The following is a 22,195-nucleotide window of genomic DNA, read 5'->3' as shown; positions in this document are numbered from 1 at the left end:
CAAAACCCCAGCAAATGCTTTTAAAATCCAGCTATTTGGGTTCATTATTTCTCATCATTTAAACTTAAATAAAGTATACCCAAATGCATTTATACCTTGCCAAGAATCTAGCTTCCCTCTATTGTTATGATCAACACTAAGCTCTGAAAGCATTTATGTTTGGTGCTCCCGCTGAGACAGAAAGTCACATTAAATATTGTGTACAATATGGAGAAAGGAGCAATCAATAGGAGGCTAATTTCGGGGTCAACTCATACAAAGAGTTCAGATGTAACTCATAAGCAGACTCTGACACTTTGGCATAGCTACAAGAATGGCATCAAAAATATTTGGTTCCATTTCCAGCTAGCCAATTTTCTCTGAATCACAAGCTGTGATTAGAGAAGCAAACCTACTTCAGAAATCAGAGTTTGACACTGGCTTGTAAGCTAACTACATTTTATGTAGGATCACATAAAATGAAACCCCTGTTTACCAAGGGATGCAGAAACTTTTTTTTAATCTAATTTGTAATCAAGTCCATTAATCACATGTAATATAAAAGATATGTGACATAGTCAAAATGTAAACTTTAGGTTTAATTTCTTTGGCATTCCTCCCACTCCATTCCAATTTATTTTAAAATAGGAAAAAGAACAATACTTTGCTGACCACATTAACAAGACCTGCTAAATTAAAGGTCCATCTGACTGGGGAAAAAAAACTTTTAAACTATCAATTTCAAGTAAAACAAAACCAAAAAAGCAGCGATATTAGCACTCCCCCTGTGTACAGTTAAAAATATAATTTTACTTGTGAAATTATAGTCTTGTGGTTAAATTCCAGGTTCATGATACACCCCAGATCATGTACTATGCTATTACTTTGTACAAAATGATATCCCATTTTATTGGGAATAAATGACTTATTTAAGGGATGTAAAGTACCTTATATATTGGTATATTAAATATCATACATAATCAAACATCTGCCCCTGAAGACTCAGATTGCAGTGCTTTTGTTAGACTTCTCTCTTTTTACATGCCCTCCTTTTTCTCATCTACAAGGCACTTTCACAAATTTCCTTTTCTGCCTGCTTTCAGATAACCATAGACTTTTAAAATGGAAAGGAATCTTATAGAACATCTAGTCCATGAGTGTCAAACTTGATTTCATTCATCAGGGTTTTGTTTGATCTTGGGCATGGCCAGGCTGGGTGTGGCCAGCTTGATGTCCCTAATGTCGGGGGTCCCTGTGGTGGCCCAAGTGCTCTGCCAGCGAAAACAAGCTCCCGAGCACTGTTTTCGGCTGTGATGGCTTCCTGCAACCTTCTGCCAGTGAAAACGGATCTCCATTTTTGCTGGCAGAGGCACCACGGGCCAGTCCTTTGCTGTTTCTAGGGTGGCCCCACAGGCCAGGTCTAAGCACCCTGTGGGCTGGATTCAGCCCACAGGCCTTGAGTTTGACACCTCTGATCTAGTCCATCTCACAGGTGAATGGAGAAACACACCAAATCAGGAAGATTTTGAAGATTTCATGTGAAAATGTCCAGTGAAAGAGAGTCTACCACTGTTCTAGGCAGGCGACTTATTTTTCTTACTTTTTATTTTTTTAGATTTTTTTTAAAATATTCAGATTGTCTGTCAATCCATCTATCCATCCATCTCTTAATTTTAACTTTTTTGTTGTCATGCTTGCAGCCTCAACAGACAGCAGTTCAATCTCTCTTTTGAATAGGATGTTTGTTATATCCCGTATGTAAATCAGTTTTTATCTCTCCTTTTTTCTTTTGAGAGCTAAACACACCCAACTCCTTTAGCAGTTTTTATAGTCTACCCAGTTTGCCTCAATTACATTAGGAACTCTTTCTTCTGAGAGGAGACAAATAAGATACCAGGCAATTTCATTTTCACCATCTTCTTGTCATTCTACGTTTTAGCCTCCCTGAGTCTATCCTTACAACCTCACACCAGCAGTTTGTATTCCTCCTAAATTATTAATCCCTGTTTCCATTTTCTATTCCATTTCAGTTTTATTTTTTGACACTGTGCTTTCCCCATTTTTTTCTTTTTCCAAGGAGTTTGTGCTTGTGATTTCAGTATTTCATTTACCAACTTCTCTCATCCCTTTAATGCTTATTTATCATTTAGAATTTCACCCCAAGGTATTTAGCCCATATATCACTTCAGAAACTAGTGACTGAAACCATGACCAAAATGATGGAGAACTTCTACACTAGTGTTTCTCAACCTTGGAGGCTTTAAGATGGGTGGACTTCAACTGCCAGAAGATAGCTGAGGACTTCTGGGAGTTGAAGTCCATCCATCTTTAAGCCACTAAGGTTGAAAAACACTGTTTTACACTATTTCAGTGATTCTGCTCAGGATTCAAAGGACACAGGGGACTGTTTGCTGATGATTGCTCCCTTGAAATCTAAGGAAAAGGTTTCTTTATAGGCAAATGTAGTTTCCACAAGCTCATTACCAGTCAATGTATGCAACAGATCATAAAATACTTAAGAAGATTTATTAGTGTAAGAATGAAAATCCCATAACGGCACCAATTTTTTCCACTTTCTATTTTACCTATTTAACTTTATAGTGGATTTCTTCATGCTGCAAGTGGAACAATGCGGCTGATGAATCTTAGAAAAAAAGAGGGTTTTCCATTGAGTTCAGATATTGTACCAACAACCCCAAACCACCATACTAACCTTTAGCAGGCGATATTTCTTTTTTCTTTGCAGAGATCTTAATACTGTCTCCTCCCATCTGAGTATTTTGGTTGATGAGGTTCACCTTCTCCGGGTCAAATGTATAAAGTCTTACAGCTGAAAAAGAAAAAGGGCAATAATGTCTTTGGAAATAACAATTACGCTGAAGACTAGCTTAATATAAAGTTCTGCAAGAACTATTGGAGGCAGTTTTCGACATGCGACCATACTTGAGCCCGAGCAAGAAATTGTTAAGTGAGTTTTGCCCTATTTTAGAAACTTCCTTGCCACAATTGTTAAGGGAAACCCTAAAGTTGTTAAATTAGTTACACAGTTGTTAAGTGAATCTGGCTTCTACGTTGACTTTGCTTGTCAGAAAGTTGCAAAGGGGGATCACGTAACTCTGGGACATTGCAACTGTCATAAATATGAGTCAGTTGGCAAGCATCTGAACTTTGAGCATGTGACCATGGGGATGCTGCAATGGTCATAAATGTGAAAAAGAGTCATAAGTCACTTTTTTTCCAGAGTTGAACGGACACTAAATGAAATGTTGTAAGTCAAGAACTACCTGTACACTGGGCTATACCGTTATTACAGCTTCAAAAAGCACAAAGTTATTAATGTTTCCAAAAACCCTTCAATCCTGTAATTGCACAGCAAAGTGTAGTGGTGCCCAAATAACAGAACATCCTATTATGTGAATGATCTTATTGTGTGTGCTTGTATCTCTCAAAGTTCAAGTACATAAATTAATATGTCAGTATTAATATTATCCATTCATATTAATGCATAATATTAATGCATTAACATGATGTCATGCTATATATTTCACCCTTTGTCCCTTTTGCTCCATCCCCAACACCGATCCATAGCCCTTCACTATTTTGCTCACGTGCTTTAAGCTCTAGCACCATGTTATTCATGGTAGGTGGGTGTCCTTTAATTCCATATTTGTACCTTTTCATTCTTTGCCTGGGGGAAAAAATGTAACCTCTAATTTGCTTTGCATTAAGTGAGGTTTGGTAAAGAATAACGAAAGCTGCTTTCAGAAGAGCTTCCACTTTATTAAAAATGCATTTCTGAAAGTGAATACCAATTTCTTTAAAAGCACAGGAGACAATACCTTTGAAAGTATTTATTTTGCAATCTATTCAGTGTGTGTTTATGTGAAGATAAAGGCATGCAATTCAACTGCATTGGACTCTAATGATATTTGTTGTCAAAAACAAACAGACCAAATATCAACCCCCCACTCCCACCGCAGAGTAGAAATGAGAAAGTAGCACACAAAATCTTTTAGCGTTACATTTCAGTCCAGTGCTTTAATCCTCTGTAAAACAATGGAAAAGTCAATGAGCAATTTTGTTATAAACAAAAGTTTGACTGATGGGTTGGAATTACTTAGCAGCATACCTCTACTTATGCAGAATTTTTGTTTAGTTATTTATTTTTTAAAGAATGATGGTTTTCAAAATGCAGGCTCTCATTAAAGGCTTTTCCAGCACCTAAGAAAGAGGTTCTTTTTTTTCCTAAATAGAATAGAATAGAGTAGAACAGAACAGAATAGAATAAATCGAGTTTGAAGGGACCTTGGAGGTCTTGTAGTCTAATCCCCTGATCAGATAGGAAGCTCTATACCAGGGGTGTCAAACTCATGGCCCGTGGCCTGGATGCATCATATGCTGGCCCTACCCCTACCTAGTTTACCAATGGGGGAAAAAAGTCCCGATTCATCATGTGATGCCGCCATGACGACATGAGTTTGACACTCCTGCTCTATACCATTTCAGAGAAATGGTTGTCCAATCTCTTCATAAAAACGTCCAGTGTTGCAGCATTCACAACTTCTGGAGGCAAGTTGTTCCACTGATCAATTGTTCTTACTGTCAGAAAACTTCTCCTTAGAAGAAACATCTCTTTAAGATGTTGATTTTCTCCTTGTTTCATTTCCTGCCCTCACTTGCTTTGGAGAATAGCTTGACTCCCTCTTCTTTGTGGCAACCCCTGAGATATTGGAACACTGCTACCACTGTTGAGGGACATCATCAGGAGAATATGGATGATTTGAAAGTCAGGAAAGAGTAGTCTTTTTTCTATTGAAAGAACTACAGGTAGTGCTTGACTTACAACCATTCATTTAGTGACTGTTTGAAGTTACAACAACACTGAAAAAATGACTTATGACCATTTTTCACAGTCACGAACGTTGCAGCAGCCCCATGGCCACGTGACCAAACTTCAGATGCTTGAGTCATATTTGTGACAGTTGCAGTGCCTTGGAGTCATGTGATCAGCTTCTGCAACTTTCTGACAAGCAAAATCAATGGGGAAACCAGATTCATTTAACAACGGTGTTACTAACTTAACAACAGCAGTGATTCACGTAACAACTTTGGCAAAACAGATCATAAAATGGGGCAAAATTCACTTAACAAATGTTTCACTTAGCAACAGAATTTTGGGGGTGACTAGTGGTTGTAAGTCAAAGACTATCTGTATACTCCTCATATGTTAAGAGACTGTAATGAAAGAAATGCATAGGCTGCTTGAGAAGATAGAGCTGAGGTGGCACAGTGGTTAGGGTGCAGTACTGCAGGCCACTTCAGCTGACTGTTATCTGCAGTTCAGCGGTTCAAATCTTACTGGCTCAAGGTTGACTCAGCCTTCCATCCTTCCGAGGTGGGTGAAATGAGGACCCAGACTGTGGGGGTGATATGCTGACTCTGTAAACCGCTTAGAGAGGGCTGAAAGCCCTATGAAGCGGTATATAAGTCTAACTGCTATTGCTATTGCTATAAGATATTTCTCATTGAAAGAGGTTAAGGATTTTCATGCACCCGGCAAGTCAGAGGCAGTCTATCTTGAGAAACAGGACTAGTAACCCGGTCAGAAAAGGAGTGCAGCCTATCCACCTCTGGTGAAAAGTTTAGCTAAGCTTCTCCCTAATACATGCCTGAAAATCAATGGCAGGGTTAGATGTGCAATACCAAGAGGTTACCTAGCCTTCTATTCAGTTCTAAATACCAAGAATAAATAGCTCACATCCGTTGGATTTCAAACAGTCGAGAACAAACTTACAATTCTGCTTCTAATGTCAACAATTTGTCTGCAAGGATGCAAAAGAAGAAAGCAAGCAAGAAGAAGAACAACACATCTTCAATATGTTTTGTTTCCCTGTGCGTACCCAAATCACTAGCATTAACATCTACTTCTGCCATCTTTGGGAAATTCTGGGATAGGAAGGCTGTTGTTTCCTCGGTAGCATGCATCAATTTGGTGAGGCTTCTTCTTCTGTTGTCTGCTGGGATAGCTTCCCAAGCTGTCTTCTTATCCTCCTGAACAAAATTATTTACAGTACTAACAAATTCCTGTTGGGTTAATAAAAAGACTATGTTAACTTTGTATGCTGTATCCCAAGTAAGATAAGCTTGTAAGTAACCAAAACTTTAACTCTTGAGTTCACTCACATTAAGAGTTTGATCTCGAAGCCTCTCATCAGAAATGGTGTAATTTGTGGTACTCAGCAAGGAAAAGGATACAGATAACATTTCAACGTAAGAAATTACTTCAGCTGGTGTAACGGGTCCTATGCTGTTTTTGTTGATTTCTTGTAATACAGCCAGAGGATCTTTTAATTCACTAATCTGAAAGAAAGTTTTAAACCATCATGCATGTCGTCCAATACTTCCTTTTAAATGAAGAGTTATAATTGGTGCTCAATTGATAGTTAAAAAGTTGCTACTACCATTTTTTGGTTCATTTTTTTTGCTGAGCTTAAAAAAGAGAGAGAATTATGTGGTGGATAAAATATAGGTTGTCTACACAGAGAAAGTCCAGATTCAAATGTAACCTTGCCATGAATTTCTGGATAGTAATAAATATCTCTAAGTAAGGTGATCTCACAACGTTGCACTAAGAATGTTTTGCTCGATATATAAAGATTATTTCTACCCAGCAATTCTTACCCTGGGATCAATATTTGCTCCAGGATAAATTTAATTTTAATAATCAATTCTGTGTACCAATTTCAGGGTATTTATGTTATATGTGGCTGGACTACCACTGAAATAATTCATATGCTTAAACAAGAAAGATAACTAAATATATATTAGTTCTGTTTCTCTTGTTGTGAAATGGCAGAGTTGTGAGGAAAATTTAGTGTGGGAAATATCATTAATGTTAAAAGATAGATTGGAGGTTTGTAAAATATCTAATCTTGCTTGAATTATAGCCTGATACCAGGAGACAACATAAATAAACTGCAAATACAAGTGCACTGGCAATTTATCAAACTTTTATATGGGAAAGAAAGTTGCAATTAAGTTTTGTAAAGGTTCTCTAGCTTCCAGAAGAAATGAATACTAGCTTTGTATGAAGGAAGTCCATTTTATTTTTATTCTGCGTGTGGCACTACATAGTCCTTGAAGCTTTTCTAAAATTAAAGTAACTAAAGGAAACGACAATGAATCCAACTTCAAAAATCTTATAATCATATAATCAACCCTCTTGAGTTTCTTCTTGCCACACACTGCAGGATATTTTCATTCTGCAGTTCTGTGCTCTGTCACTTTAACTACAAAAGTTAGGTCAATGAATCAGAGGCCTATAAAATGTCTTAAATTAAATTAATCACGGGTTACAAGCCACTGGGTCTGGTATATTATCATAAGTGGATATGAAAGGATTGCAATAAATGTATACTGTAGGATTGCGACAGCTATTACTTATTCATTACATTTATTCCCTATTTTTCTTCAAGAACTTTTGAATTGTACCATGTTCTCTTAATCACAATCCTATATGGAATGATATAGACTAACACCAATAAACTCAATGTTTAATGTTAATTTAATGACAGACTGAGGATTTGAATCTAGATCTTCCCAGCCTCAATCTAATATTCTAGTCGAGTTTTAGACTAGAGTGATGGTGAAACTATGGCATGAGTGCCTAAGCTGGCATATGGAGCCATATTTGCTGGCAGGCCAGCTAATTTGCAGTCTTCCAGAGGCCCAGGGGAGGCCATTTTTGCCCTCTCTAGGCTTCAGGAAAGCCTCCGTAAACTGGGGAGGGTGAAAAACAGTCCCAATGGGCCAACCAGAAATTCATAAACGATCTGTTTCCAGCTTCCAGAGGGCCTCCGGTGGTCAGGGGAAGCTGTTTTCACCCTCCCCAGGCTTCATGAAAGCCCCTGAAGCCTGGAGAGGGGTTGTGCACACATGCACGTGTATGTGTGTGTGTTGTGCGTGTATGTGCAGGTGGCCGGGGAGTATTGAATTGATGTGGGCACGTGTGCACGCAATAGCTCGTATGCACACAATTTTGGCACGCCATAAGAAAAAGGTTCACCACTACTGCTCTAGTCTAAGCATTTATACCAATCTAGAAAACTCTTGACAGCAAATATTACCTACATAAATCTTACTTACTTTAGCTAAAGTTTGGTTAATGTTTTTAGTTATACAGTTGTTCAGTTCACAGGTTGTTGTTTGTATTGCTGCAGGAATGAAAAAATAGAGTAATTAATATGCCATAACATGATAATTATACATAGTCAATTTCCAGTCAATGAAAGAAAGCCTCAGTGACTTCATGCTTTCACAAAGGCCAATATGTAAAGTGCTCCTCAAAGACAAATATATAAGCCTTAATTGCCAAAAGTCGGCTACTGAAAATTATTCAGTGTAATTTGTCTATTTAACAGTACAGTGGAACAATATAGAAGAAAAGCATATTTCTCTTTTATAATGACGGGGAATTCATGTTTTAGCAGATTGACTTGGAGTGTGTGTGTGTGTGTATTGGCTTTATTCAAGAATATGCATTACATCTGAAAGTGCATCCCTGCAGTGGTTCCCATCATTTGTGTAAATAAATCACTTTGTTGCATGATGTGCACCAATTTACAGCCTTTGCTGGATGACACCATCGTGCAAAAGAGGCCATTTGTGTTATTTGCATAATTGCATGATTACCCACATGTAAATCACTGCAGGAATCTGATCTCTTGCAGGTGAAGCCAGTTGTGTTGAGATCCACTTAACTTTCATACATATAACTTTGTACTATAAATCTGAGCATTCATGCATTGCTACATTTTCATATCCATCTGATTAATCTGAGCGAGGCAGAACAGACATTGGTGGGCCTCTCAGAAGACATACTTCTATAATAACAGATAAACCATAATATCATTTACCTTGGCAGGAAGTGCCATCATTTGCCTTAAACTGTAATTTTCCTGTGGATGGTTGATAACCTTCGTTACAGGTGCAGCTGTATCCTCCATCCATATTGTCACATTCTGCATGATCTCCACAGGCACCGGTCCCCAGTTCACTGCACTCATCTATATCTGGAAATTATGAGAGAAATTGATTTAAAAAAAACACCAAGCTTGTACATACGAACACTTTATTGCAGTTTTGATAGCAAGCCAACAAGATATCCATACTTTCTGTATACACTGAATCCTAAAAACAATAATTTTAAGAAAACTAATCTCTTCCTCCAACTGGCATGAAAACATGCATGACTATTATAATCCTAGTTCAAGATTGTGTAAGCAGTACATAATTTTGGAAACAAAGATGCTAACTGTGCCTCATACCTGTTTGGAAAGCGTGGCCCGACAAAACCGCGCTCGTCAAAATAGCGGCAACAAATAAGCACCGACAAAACCGCATCGATATCAGCGCGACGACGAAAGCGTGAAGGAAGTGAAGCTTTTGAATTATTTTAACCGCAAATAGTAAAATGTAAAATGAAGCTTTTTGTATTTTTCTGTATTATTTTGTATTGAAGCAAAAGTTTATTTTGTGGCATCAAATTGAATAAAGATATTGATTACAGACAGTAAAATGTAGTACTAAATGTTTATTTTGTTGCATCAAATCAATCAGTTTTGTTGACTAGTTTTATTATTATTTATTTATTAAATTATTATTTATTATTATTAAATTTATTATGTCACTAAATAAGTTAGGTTTAGGGGTTAGATTTAGGGTTAGGGTTAGCTTTTGAATGCTAGTAAAAGTTTATTTTGTTGCATCAAATGAAATAAAGATATCAATTACAGACAGTAAAATGTAGTACTGATGTCGGCACGCTAGTGTCGCATTTTGCTGAGCGCTTCGGAAGGCGCGGATTTGCCCTCCGCGGTTATGTCGGTGTGGAAAAGGGCTTTGCGGTTTTGTCGGTGAACCTTTGGAAAGTACTTGTCTGTTAATTTTAACCTAGACTCTAATTTCAATTTGTTTGTGATACACAAAGTTTTCTTGCATGAATGAAATGCCCTTCACAAAGAGTCACAGTATCTTTATTCTTTATTATATATTTCAACTTCAGTTGAAAGTTCCATTAAAAGCTTCCCCCCAACTAAATTATAAGCAAGAAAAGTATCAAATTAAACTTATCCTTTAACCTTGGATACTTGAGTTCCCATTTATACTTCTTTCTAAAGTAAGAATTCTTGACATTGAAATTGTATAACGGTTTGCAAGATTTGATATCTTACTATTAATTTATACCTTTTCATGTTTTGAAATTGGTGCATATTAATTATTGTAATAGCAGAATGTGAATTATTCATGTTGAACTATCTGAAATAAGTAAAACAGCTTTCCTTAACATTTCAAATGGATCAAAAGTTCTGTATTCAGTTTAATGCTATGCTTTTCCTTGGTGCAATCCAGGTCACCTTGACAAATATCTATATATAGGCCACAGTGGACCAACTTCAGGTTTATGTGATCTGCTTTGTTTTTATTAGAATTATAAATGAAGCTATTAAAATATCTGGCAATGAGTGGAGCTTGTTCAATTTTTACATGGCAAATCTTTCATTCACTATGAAATATATGTTTCCCCTTTGCTTTTTGGGCATAGAGTGGAACTAATATAATTATAATATAATATAATATAATATAATATAATATAATATAATATAATATAATATAATATAATATAATATAATATAATATAATATAATATAATATAATATAATATAATATAATATAATATAATATAATATAATATAATATAATATAATATAATATAATATAATATAATAATATATAAATATAATGTAATAATATAATAAATATAATATAATATAAAGCAGTGTTGAAGGTGATGGACAAAAAGCAGGAAGACTCACATTCTAATATTCCTTTAGGCACATAAACTAATTAAGTGACCTTGGTTCAGTTACTTTTACTCAGTGATCTAGTTGAAAATTGATTGATTATGTGCCATCAAGTTGTCAACTCTTAGAACACTTAGATAAATTTCCTTGATGATCTATCTCCTAACCTGGTCCTATCTTATAGGTTATCTAAAGATGCACCCGTTGCTGCTTAACTGAGTCTAACCATCTTGCTTCTCTTCTCTTCTCTTCTCTTCTCTTCTCTTCTCTTCTCTTCTCTTCTCTTCTCTTCTCTTCTCTTCTCTTCTCTTCCCTTCCCTTCCCTTCCCTTCCCTTCCCTTCCCTTCCCTTCCCTTCCCTTCCCTTCCCTTTCACCTTGCCATGCCTTCCTCCTTTCCTTTCCTTTCCTTTCCTTTCCTTTCCTTTCCTTTCCTTTCCTTTCCTTTCCTTTCCTTTCCTTTCCTTCTACCTTCTCCAGGATTAATGTCTTATCCAAATATCTGGGGCTTCATATAAGGTGTCCAAACTAAGATGATTAGAACCTGGTCATAAGTGCTATGATTGAGAACTCTGGGTTGATTTGCTCAATGATCTGTTTGTTTATTTTCTTGACAGTCCACGATACTTTCAGGAGCCTTTCCAACCCCATGTTCAATAAACATCTATAATCTTGCTATCCTACTTCTAGCCAATTGAAAAACAACCCTCTTGGCTTCTGAATTATTTATAAAAATAATAAAAGTGGGATATTAAATAACTTAGTAACTAACTAATTAACTAATAATGGATTCCAAAGAACATTTGTATTAGGAATTCTCTGTGTCACTGTGAGTGCAAGGACACTAAAATAGTGAAAGGAAAGCAAAGAAGAGAGAACATGCCTCCCTCCCTCCCCCATCCACCCCATGAGAATTTCCTACTTATCAGACTTGGATAAGAAGAACAACCTTTTGGTGTGGAAAAAGGAATATTAAATAATTTCATTTGATATTACAAGATTCATTGGGAGCACATTACTCAGATTCAGTCTGACCACAATCTGTGATGCAATTCTTTCAGATTCCTAAGTTTATTCAGGTGTCAGCTACTATTCTACCATCCCTTTTTATAATTTCCAGTGTTGTTTTGATGATGTCTAAGAATCATCATAAACGTTTTGCTATTTCTATCTTCTTTGCTATAATCCTTGCCTTGGAACCTTTCTATGTTACTTTGGACAAGGTCATATGATCCCTTTTTGTGACCTTCTGGCAAGCAAAGACAGATGGGGAAGATATATTCACTTTACAGCCATTTTTCTAAATTATCAACTGTGGTGATTCACTTAACAACTGAGGCAAGAAAAGTTGTAAAATGGGGCAAAACTCGGTTAAGAAGTGTCTCACTTAACAACTGAAACTTTGGGCTCCACTGTGGCCATAAGTAGAGGACTACGTGAATAAAGTAAAAGTAATAAACTGAGAATGACTACCTTAGTGGAAGATGTGCAAATAAATTGTATCAACCTATAATAGTAAAACCAAGGAATTAGGACTAAAGCAGAGGTGGGTTCCTACCAGTTCGCACCTATTCGGTAGAACCAGTTCGTCAAATCTACCGGACCAGTTAGAAAAGGTTCCACCAGTGGACCCGGAAAGCAGGCCACACCTACAGAAGAGGTTCCAAAATTTTTTGAAACCCACCACTGCTAAAGGGTTAGGGGTGCAAGGATCTTGTAACTTGACAGCTTTAAGATTTGCATGCTTCAATGCCAGAGTTCCTGAGCCAACGTGACTGAGGAGGAATTCTGGGAGTTGAAGCCCACAAGTCTTAAAGCTGTCAGGTTTGAAGACCCCTAGTTTTTTTCCTAAAGGGTTAGGGGTGCAAGGATCTTGTAACTTGACAGCTTTAAGACTTGCATGCTTCAATGGCAGAGTTTCTGAATAGCTACTTGGACTGACCTAAGTACTAATTCATAATTTCATATCTGGTCACATGGGCAGCAAGCCACTCCCATCTGGTCACATGGGTGGCAATCCACTCCCACAAAGGAGGCCACACCCACAGAGTAGGTTCAAACAATTTTTGAAACCCACCACTGGACTAAAGGCTAAATTATGACCAAAGGATAATCCTAGGATGCACAAGACTGTAACGTTTTTGTCCTTTTACATAAGAAGGATCTAATGAGGTCCAGAAGATCCATCTTGTGTTTAAATTCAGTAAATATTGAAAGATTTAGGAGCTAATCACAAACATGGAAGTTGTGAAACACAGCCACTGGTTCTTTGATAATTTGAGCTTTACATTGAGAAAATGTGAACCAGGAAGTGGATTGCACAAGGAAAAGCTAGAATAAGCTAGATGTCAGGGTTCCAAGTAAAACCCCTAACGAAAGAAGACTCTGAAGCTTGATTTTCCTCAAATTTTCATTTTATTAGAGATTGGCACATCTGGGAAAACCTGAATCTGAAAGTTTCCAGGTTTTACCCACCCATGTGAAAGTTGAAGCCCCTACCCAGCACCCACATGTCCATCAGATGGTCTAATCAAGGACCATTCCAACTGGAGAGGCCTCCCAATCACACCACTACAGGTGCAGGGCAAGATGTCCTTGACTCTCTGAGAAAGGAATGTTATTTTGACTATACCTCCCATACTCCATATATTTCCCCCTCCCAGTTTCCCACAGCATTATATGTGGCAGGCCTAAAGGCCCAATTCAAAATATGGCTTCCAGGCCAGACACTAGAATAATATGGAATGAAAATCTGACAGGGAAAATAAGACGGGGGGAAAAATCTTAAATAAAAGCATAGAGATTAATTATGAAAACCTGGATTCAGCTATTTTTTTTAAAGGGGAAAAAATTCCAATATGTTTGTGACACATCCCTCCTGTGTGTTATATAGTAAATCTGTTTTCATATCCATAGCGAATGAGCATGCATTGGGGAATGGAAGTTACATATTTGCATGGAGTTCAGATATATGTATGGAAATATTTCAATGAAATGGGCAACTGTGATGTTCTAAGTTACAAATTCCTGGTTAAAAAACAACAACACCCTGGTTATCCAGAGACCCCAGGCAGGCATTCAACAAAATCACAGTAGATTTGAGGGAGGCCTATACAGTGACTGGATTCCCTGCCTGCATGTTCATTTTTATCGAAGACATCCAGGGAAAACACTGTCTAACATACGCTAATTCAATTGGATTATTATGAGCTCAAGGGTAAAGCTTGAAATATAGACCTACCACAGATTTTCTACAAACCCCATGAGCAAAGAACAATAATGAGCACACGTTTAATTTATTATACCTGAATCTGAAACTTCTATTATGTCGGCTGAAATTACAAATCCACATGACAATGTATAACATCAATCCTCTCTTTCAGAAAAGCAACTAAAATAGAGTTGTTCTGAAGGGCCTTTGGTTAAGCACTCTAATCGGTTTGCCGATAGTTGTGTTTACGATGGGGTAATTTAATTAATGGTGTTATGCTCTTAGTGTAACATTGTGCCTGCATTATTTGAGATCATTATCCTGATGACTTCTTTTGGTTTTAAAGCATTGTACCAGGAATCCATGCGATGTATATCTCTATAAAAATGAAGTAATAGATAAATAGATATATAATAGATAAAGAGCTACAGTGGTGCAGTGGTTCAAATGCAGGCTACTTCTGCTGCCTGCCAGCTGCCACCAATTCAGCAGTTCGTGTCTCATCGACTCAAGGTTGGCACAGCCTTCCATTTTTCCAAAGTTGATAAAATGAGGACCCAGATTGTTGGGGGTAATATACTGACTCTGTAAACCATTTAGAGAGGGCTGTAAAGCACTGTGAAGGGGCATATAAGTCTAAGTGCTAAATTTATAGTCTTATGAAATGCAAACTGGCTCTATTTTATTTTTCATTTACAAGAAAATAAGCTATTTACTTAATTCAAATAATTATCAAATTTTAAAATTATGCATACAGTGACCATATTTTCTTAGAAAAAAAATGGATAAACCTGAAAAAAGGAGCAAATCTGGAAGGCGTCTATAAGAATAAAGAAAATATTGTTTATGTTTATAACTTAGCTTTGCTAAGAAAATGCAAGAACAAAATCAAAAAACTGTACAAAACGCAGTTGCAACTGTACAAAAAACACCTAAAATAGTACATATAAATGTATTCTAAATGGAGAATTCAGTTCCATATTTTTCACATGAATGCGAAAGACAGTGAATTAAGGGCACCATTTGTACAATAAAAGTGAAACAACCAGAATAAAGGTGAAAAGCAAGTTGTTAAAAATAAATCTAAAAGGACAGGTTTTGGATAAAGGTCTGCCTTTTATAATAAAAGATGTATAGTAATAATAATTATACATCTTTCATGATAATTTTTTTAATTACCAATTTGTTAAATATTTCCCCATTGCATTTTAATTTGGTTTAGGTCACACTTGGGAGTGTTGCGGTCAGTTGGCGTTTTGTGTGTTTGACATCTTTGACTTACTTCCCATCTTTTTTATTGCTGTGTGATTGTTGAGTTTATGTTTTTTTTTTTAATCATACCATGGACTCATTTCCCCCATCCATATATTGTAAATTGCCAAGAGATTGAAGTGAGATATAAATTCAATAACTAATTAAATTTGGTAACAACTTTCAGAGATTTCTCAGTGTTGGGCCTAAAGCTTTTGACAGCCACATAAAGCTCTGAGATCCTTTTTTTTTCAGCTTTAGAAGCTGAAAACCTCCCAACATTGAGAAGTATTGAAAAATGTGAGGTTTAATTGTAAAAATATAATTTAACATGGTTATCTATTAGAACCTGCAATAAGTTTGGTGTTTTATATAACTTATGTTTCCTTTTTTCTAAGGTCCAATTGTGAACCTTAGTATACATATTTTTCAACTGCTTTGGAGTTAATTACTAAGATGATATTAATGCTGGAAGATATAAAGTATTCTCTATTACCTATAGAGAGGGGAACCACATTCAAATTTCTTGGTGAATTGCCGCTGATTCATGTTTATTAAATATATTAAACGCAATGTTGTGAAAATTGAAACATGATTTTTGAATATCATCTAAGGATTATCTGGGCTAAAATCAATGATGTGAAATCTTGATTAAAGACAACAATTGATATTGTTAAGCTGTCATGGCTGTGAACTTCTGCATATATTAAAAACCTTTGACAGTTTCAGAAATAACCTCCCAATTATCTTTCGGTGATTTGTTCTACTCTTTACTAAAGTGTCACTGGGTCATAATTATCTGTTTATTTCAATATTCAAGGCAGTTCACATTAACAGGTTAATATATTAAAACAGTTGTAAGGAACCTTGTAGGTCTTCTAGTCCAATCCTCCTGCCCAAGCCGGAGACCCTGCCTTCTTTCTGACAAATGGCAGTCCAGTCTCTTCTTGAAAGTCTCCAGTGATGAAGCTCCCACAACTTCTGAAGGCAAACTGTTCCATTGGTTGATTGTTCTCACTGTCAGAAAATTGTTGCTTATTTCTAGGTTAAATATCTCCTTAATCAGTTTCCATCCATTATTCCTTGTCTGGCCTTCAGGTGCTTTGGAAATAGCATGAACCCGTGTGGCAGCCCCTGAAGTATTGAAACACTGCTATCATGTTTCCCCTGATCCTTCTCTTCACTAGACTAGCCATGCTAAGTACTTGCAATCGTCCATTAGCTTCCAGTCTTAGTTGCTCTTCTCTGCACTTTTTCTCAATATCTTTTTTTATAGTGCAGTATTCCAGGTGTGGTCTTACGAAGGCTTTAGAGAGTGATATTAGTAACTCACTTGATCTGTATTGTATCTGTCTGTTTTAATGCAACATAGATCCATTTGTGTTACAGGTGAGTTGATCTAAGAAACTGTAACAGTTGTCTAGTGAGATCTGCATAGAGCTAGGGCTTAAACCTGGATCTCTTTATTTCAAATCCAAGTTACACCATACTGACATTCCATTTTCCACTGTAGTACTAGTAAGGATTTCTTATATTGCTTGTCTTCATTTACTATTTGGGACAATAATTCTGAATTCTACCAAGTGTTCTTCCCATGATTAATCCCTTTTGTGATGTTGGCTACAATACAGAGTGCAAAGTTAGCCCACTTCTTCTGCTACATAGAATGCTCTATTTGTCCTATTGGTTTACATTTTTTTATCTATTGATAAAACAATTTCACAGATAGAATAACAACTGTAGATTTGGAAACTTTCAGCAAGGTGAACTTTTTTACTAGCATGTATATGGTGCATGTAAAAAAAATCAAGTTTATCAAGTGTATAATTGCAATTGGTCTTTTGTGTAAGTTTATGTCTGTCTACACAGACAGACATAAACTTACACAAAAGACCAATTGCAAGTTTTTCCATTTTCATCATGGTTGCCGAGATCAGCTAGGGACCAATCTCATTATCAAAACTGTTTTTTCTTCATATTAGTTCCATACAGGAGGCTGTGTCCTAAATGCATCCCATAAAATTATATAGCTGCTTCTCCAGGGATGGACCTAAACCAGGCTACAATTATTTCTTTTTGATGTGATTGACAAAATAATATACTGACAACCAGTCAGGTTTAAAAAGGCAGTTATAAATAGAATATTAAAAATTAATGCATACATTAATATTAGCAGCACTTTCCCTCTAAAACATAATAAACACTGCAGAGTTTGACATGAATAATTTACCATAGCTCAAAATTATCAGTGCAAAAGACAGAGGTTAATTATGAATGTAAATCATTTATAGGGATTTTTCCAAGTATCTTTCAGAATTTTCTTTAAAACCTCTAAATGCAATTCAAGGATTTATTGCTGATGGACAATGCACGTGAGGCTTTTATAATAATGCAATTGGATAATATGATATGGATTTATTAACAATTAAAACATACGCATACACCACAATTACCTTTTAGTTCTGTGTATACTTGCTGTAAGAATGGCCAAAGACATTATACAGCCCCGGAAAAATTTGTTGCATTATTCCAGAATTGATTCAATAGGTCTACGATTATTTATGATTCTCTTGGGAAATGCAGTTCAAATTAATCTACTTAATATTGATGTAATTTTTTTAATCACTTATCAGTTGGTGTATAGTTTAATCTGGATAATTAAAGCTCCATTACAGCACAGAAAGCTCATCCCTTCTGAATGTCTACTAGTTTTAGCTTTAATGGCATTAATATTGATTTATATTAAATGCTTAAATAGGATGTTAATCTTAATACAGGTACAACTCAAGTTACAACAGTGCATTTAGTTATTGTTCAAAGTTACAACAGCACTGAAAAAGTGACTTGTGACTGTTTTCCACACTTATGACCATTGCAGCATTCCCCATTGTCACATCATCAAAATTCAGATGCTTGGCAACTGACTCATTTTTATGATGGTTGCAGAGTCCCTTTTGCGACCTTCTGACATGCAGAGTCAATGGAGAAGGCAGATTCATTTAACAACCGTGTTAATAACTCAACAACTGCAATGATTCCCTTAACAATGGTGACAATAAAAATCGTAAAGTAGGACAACACTCACTTAACAAATGCCTAGCTTAGCAACATACATTTTGGACTCAGTTGTGGTTATAAGTCGATGACTACCTGTATGTATATATCAGCATTAAACAACCAAGGAATAACACAAATTGCACAAGATAGCACAAACCAACCAAACCAGCATTGAGTCCAAAAAGAGCTATTTTTCAATGATGCTGTAGTGATTTGGAACACATTATGTTAGGGAACACAATTGGTCTCATTTTAGCAGTCTTCCATAAGTTAGTTAGGAAACTGAATTGCTTCAGAGAATGTTTGAGGGTGAATTGAGATTTGTGCTGGTTTTAATATGCTAAATTGTTTTTTTTTATTGTACTTCATTGTGGACATTTTACTATCGCTGCATTTTAAATTGCTGTAACCTATGGGGAGTTGATAAGATGTGGCAGCATATGAATTAAATAATCAACAATTAAAATAGCACATTGTAATATAAAGTTTACCATCACCTCTATTTTAATTGTTAACGGAAAAGAATGTGTGATCTGAATTCCGACGAATGCATAGGTCTAGAAGAACCTGTTATCTTTTTTCCTTGCAGGACAACATTCCAACATTGAGAACTCCTGAAAATATGTGATTTATAGTTTTAAAAAGTTAAATTAGCACAGAAGTCCTTAGGAATCGGCTATGTAGCATCTTAGAACATTTGGATAATTTTACATTGGAGAAAACAGTATTTCATGAAGTGGATAAGTGTTTATGTTTAGTTATATTCATGAAATTTGGTTTCATAAAAGTCCTGCTTATATAAGCATGGCCTCATTTAACAAAACTGAGAAACTGGAAATGTTAACATTTTCGCATGATAAGAGGATAAATTAGATTTTCAATGTACTGAACTACACATGTGCTCAAAAATTCAGATAAATGTGTGTTTGTGTGTGTGTGTGTGTGTGTGTGTGTGTGTGTGTGTGTGAGAGAGAGAGAGAGAGAGAGAGAGAGAGAGAGAGAGAGAGAGAGAGAGAGAGAGAGAGAGAGAGAGAGAGACCTATATCTTCTTCCTTCCTCCCTTCCTTCCTTCCTGCCTGCCTCCCTCCCTCCTTTTCCCCTCCCTCCTTTCCTTCCTTCCTGTTAAAAATGAGTATCATGTGATTACAGCAGCAGCAACAGCAACTTCCTTAAATTTCTTTCTCTCTGGAGGAATGGTTCCTGGATTCTGGATGCATCCTGAAGATTATCTGAGATAATTTGATATACCTTGAGATACCTTGGTTCAAAAATTCTTACCTTATGATGCACTCACTGTTTCACAAAGTTAACGGTTATAGAAACTAGAGTTTTCTACAAATTCTACAATTAATTTTTATTTATTTATTTGTATTCCACCTTTATTATTTTACAAATAGCAAACATATCCAACACATCTTCCCCTTCCTATTTTCCACACAACAACAACCCTGTGAGGTGGGTTGGGCTAAGAGAGTGACTGCACCAAAATCACCCAGTTGGTTTTTCGTGACTAAGGCAGGTCTTGTTGAACTTGCTTTTTAGACTGGTTCCATACTCCCAGAAGTACATAGACATACTCACAAGGAGACGGGAGGGGAAGGGGGGAGGGAGAGGGAATGTAATTGGTTTAACATGAAAATATTTAGGGAATCAAATTTTTAATCCCCACGCTTCAGTGAATACAGTAGAATTTACATAGGAAAAAATATAACAGCACAGAAATTTATTTCACTTGGGGAAATTCTTATTCAGGACTTTTACAACCCTAAAATAATAAATCAGTTTATTTTTGGGCAAATATAAAATCCCTGTGTTGATATTATCTTGTTCAAGTCACATCTCTTTAAAAGAAAGAGATGTGACTTGAACAAGATAATATCAACACAGGGATTTTATACTGGCCCCCAAAATATACTGATTTATTATTTCCTGGACTGGAAAAGTAGAAGAAAAGTTTCATATTTCTTCCTCTAATGCAAAATAAATTTCTTCAAGATTATATGCAAAATTAAATACCATGTAACAAGCACTTTATATTTTACTTAGTATTTAAGTAAATAATTAAATACTTTAAATACGGTTGAAAACGCTGTGCTTGTCAGCTGGAGAGTTGACAGCTCAGATTTGAGATTCAAGCTCTGTGCAATAGGTGAGTTCTTGTTACTTGCCAGTTTCAGTCCGCCTAGCAGTTTGAAAGCATGCAAATGCAAGTAGATTAATAGGTACCACTTTGGTGAGAAAGTAACAGAGTTCTGTGCACCTTTTATATAAAGCCATGCTGGCCACATGAACACGGAAATAGTCTTCGGACAAAACTGGCTCCCTTGGCTAAGAAACAGAGCACTGTGCCCTAGGGTTGGACATGACTGAAAGGGAAATCTTTACCTTACATGCAAACCATCATGTATTAAATTATCCCACCATGATGCATACAAAATTGTACAAAATTATATGGAACTAAATTATTATATTGAGTTCAGTTAGTCTGATACTGCTAGAGTCTATTTTTTTTAAAAAAATATTCATTTTCATTATAATTTATCTATGAGAATATTTTAAGCAACTGAATAAACAGGTAAAAGAACAGAAAAGGCAGAAAGGGACGTAATGGTTAAGGAATAAAACATCATTAAACGAACAGGGGATCTCTTGGGATCTTACCTTTACAAGAAGTACCGTCATTGGTTACAAAGCTTGTGTTGCCATTACTAGATTTGTATCCATCTTTGCACATGCAGAAGTAGCTTCCCATAGTGTTTGTACAGTTTGCCTTTTCTCCACAAAGTTGTGTGGCATTTGCACATTCATTATCATCTGTAAATAAACAGAATTATTTTCTGAGATTTCTCAAGTGATATTGACTTTTCCACCTACTTTTTTCTTAGTAGAAAAACTTTAAAGTAAAAAGTTTAAAGTAAAAAATAAATCCAGATATCAAAAGTCTGTACGATTCAGGAACTGCATCCTCAAATTATTTCATATTTTTACTTAGATACCTGAGGGTTTTGTGTGTGAGAGAGTTTGTGCATGCACAGGCACAGGCACACACACACAAATACACACACACACACAGACACACACTATAAAGGCAAATACTTGTGATCGGGAATAATAAACATTTGTTGAAATGATAGCTGCAGTTCAATTATGTCCCAATATTGTTAATTAGAGGCTGAGGTACTTTGGGGGGATTTATTTCTTTACAGTATTTATCATTCCTATTTGAGTTAGTTCAACTCATATTCTTGGCCATGGAACAATCAGTCAACAATATTTCTATTATTCTTGCAGATGTGGGAGCACTACGGTGCACATATCATAGGTAATGTTTTCTTCATTTATGTATGCTAGAGAACAGTTTTTTTTTAAGTAACTTATACAAAATGCATCTCTTGTACTGATTGAAAGTGTACTTGATATGAGAGGCTTATCAAACAGTAAGGCATAGATTAATATTGGATTATACTAAAGCAAGCATAAGCTGCAATTTTTGGGAAAAAACATTATGTTAGCATTCTCAACTGGATGGAAAAAAAAACACCCAAGAGAATGGGAGAATATATTCCAGGACAACACAGTAGCTTTCAGCCCTTTATAATTGTTAGGTTCCATTCTTTTCCCTTTTAAATACAAACCAAATATTTCCATCATGTTTTTTCATGGACTGAAATGTGGTACAGTGCAAAAAAAAATGTTTTTACTGTTGGAACCATAAGTTATGGACCTACATTTGGTGGGTCCTTGGAGACATGTATTCTATGCTGTGGCACCTGCCTTATGGAACATTCTCTGAGGATTACATCTATAAATGTATTCTGATGGACTTCAGTGACTTGG

The 22,195-nt window shown here is 36.0% G+C and overlaps 1 protein-coding gene across 1 annotated transcript in view; it reads right to left on the bottom strand.

Moving 5' to 3' along the window:
• The window catches only part of ADGRL4 (adhesion G protein-coupled receptor L4), a 99,438-nt gene that overhangs the window by 32,572 nt on the left and 44,671 nt on the right, over window positions 1–22,195 (bottom strand). The window contains exons 3-8 of the mRNA XM_014064775.2: window positions 21,020–21,172; window positions 8,895–9,050; window positions 8,125–8,192; window positions 6,163–6,339; window positions 5,880–6,063; window positions 2,693–2,809 (exon numbers count right to left, since the gene is read on the bottom strand). Coding sequence (XP_013920250.2) covers window positions 2,693–2,809; window positions 5,880–6,063; window positions 6,163–6,339; window positions 8,125–8,192; window positions 8,895–9,050; window positions 21,020–21,172 — 855 coding nt within the window. The remainder of the gene's footprint in view (window positions 1–2,692; window positions 2,810–5,879; window positions 6,064–6,162; window positions 6,340–8,124; window positions 8,193–8,894; window positions 9,051–21,019; window positions 21,173–22,195) is intronic.

The sequence above is a fragment of the Thamnophis sirtalis genome, unplaced genomic scaffold, assembly GCF_051295495.1.
Source record: "Thamnophis sirtalis isolate CommonGarterSnake01/CBP01778 unplaced genomic scaffold, rThaSir2_p1.2 scaffold_7, whole genome shotgun sequence".
NCBI classification, from domain to species: Eukaryota; Metazoa; Chordata; class Lepidosauria; order Squamata; family Natricidae; genus Thamnophis; species Thamnophis sirtalis.
Note: the sequence above shows the minus strand (reverse complement) of the source record. Positions and strands in the feature narration are given on the sequence as shown.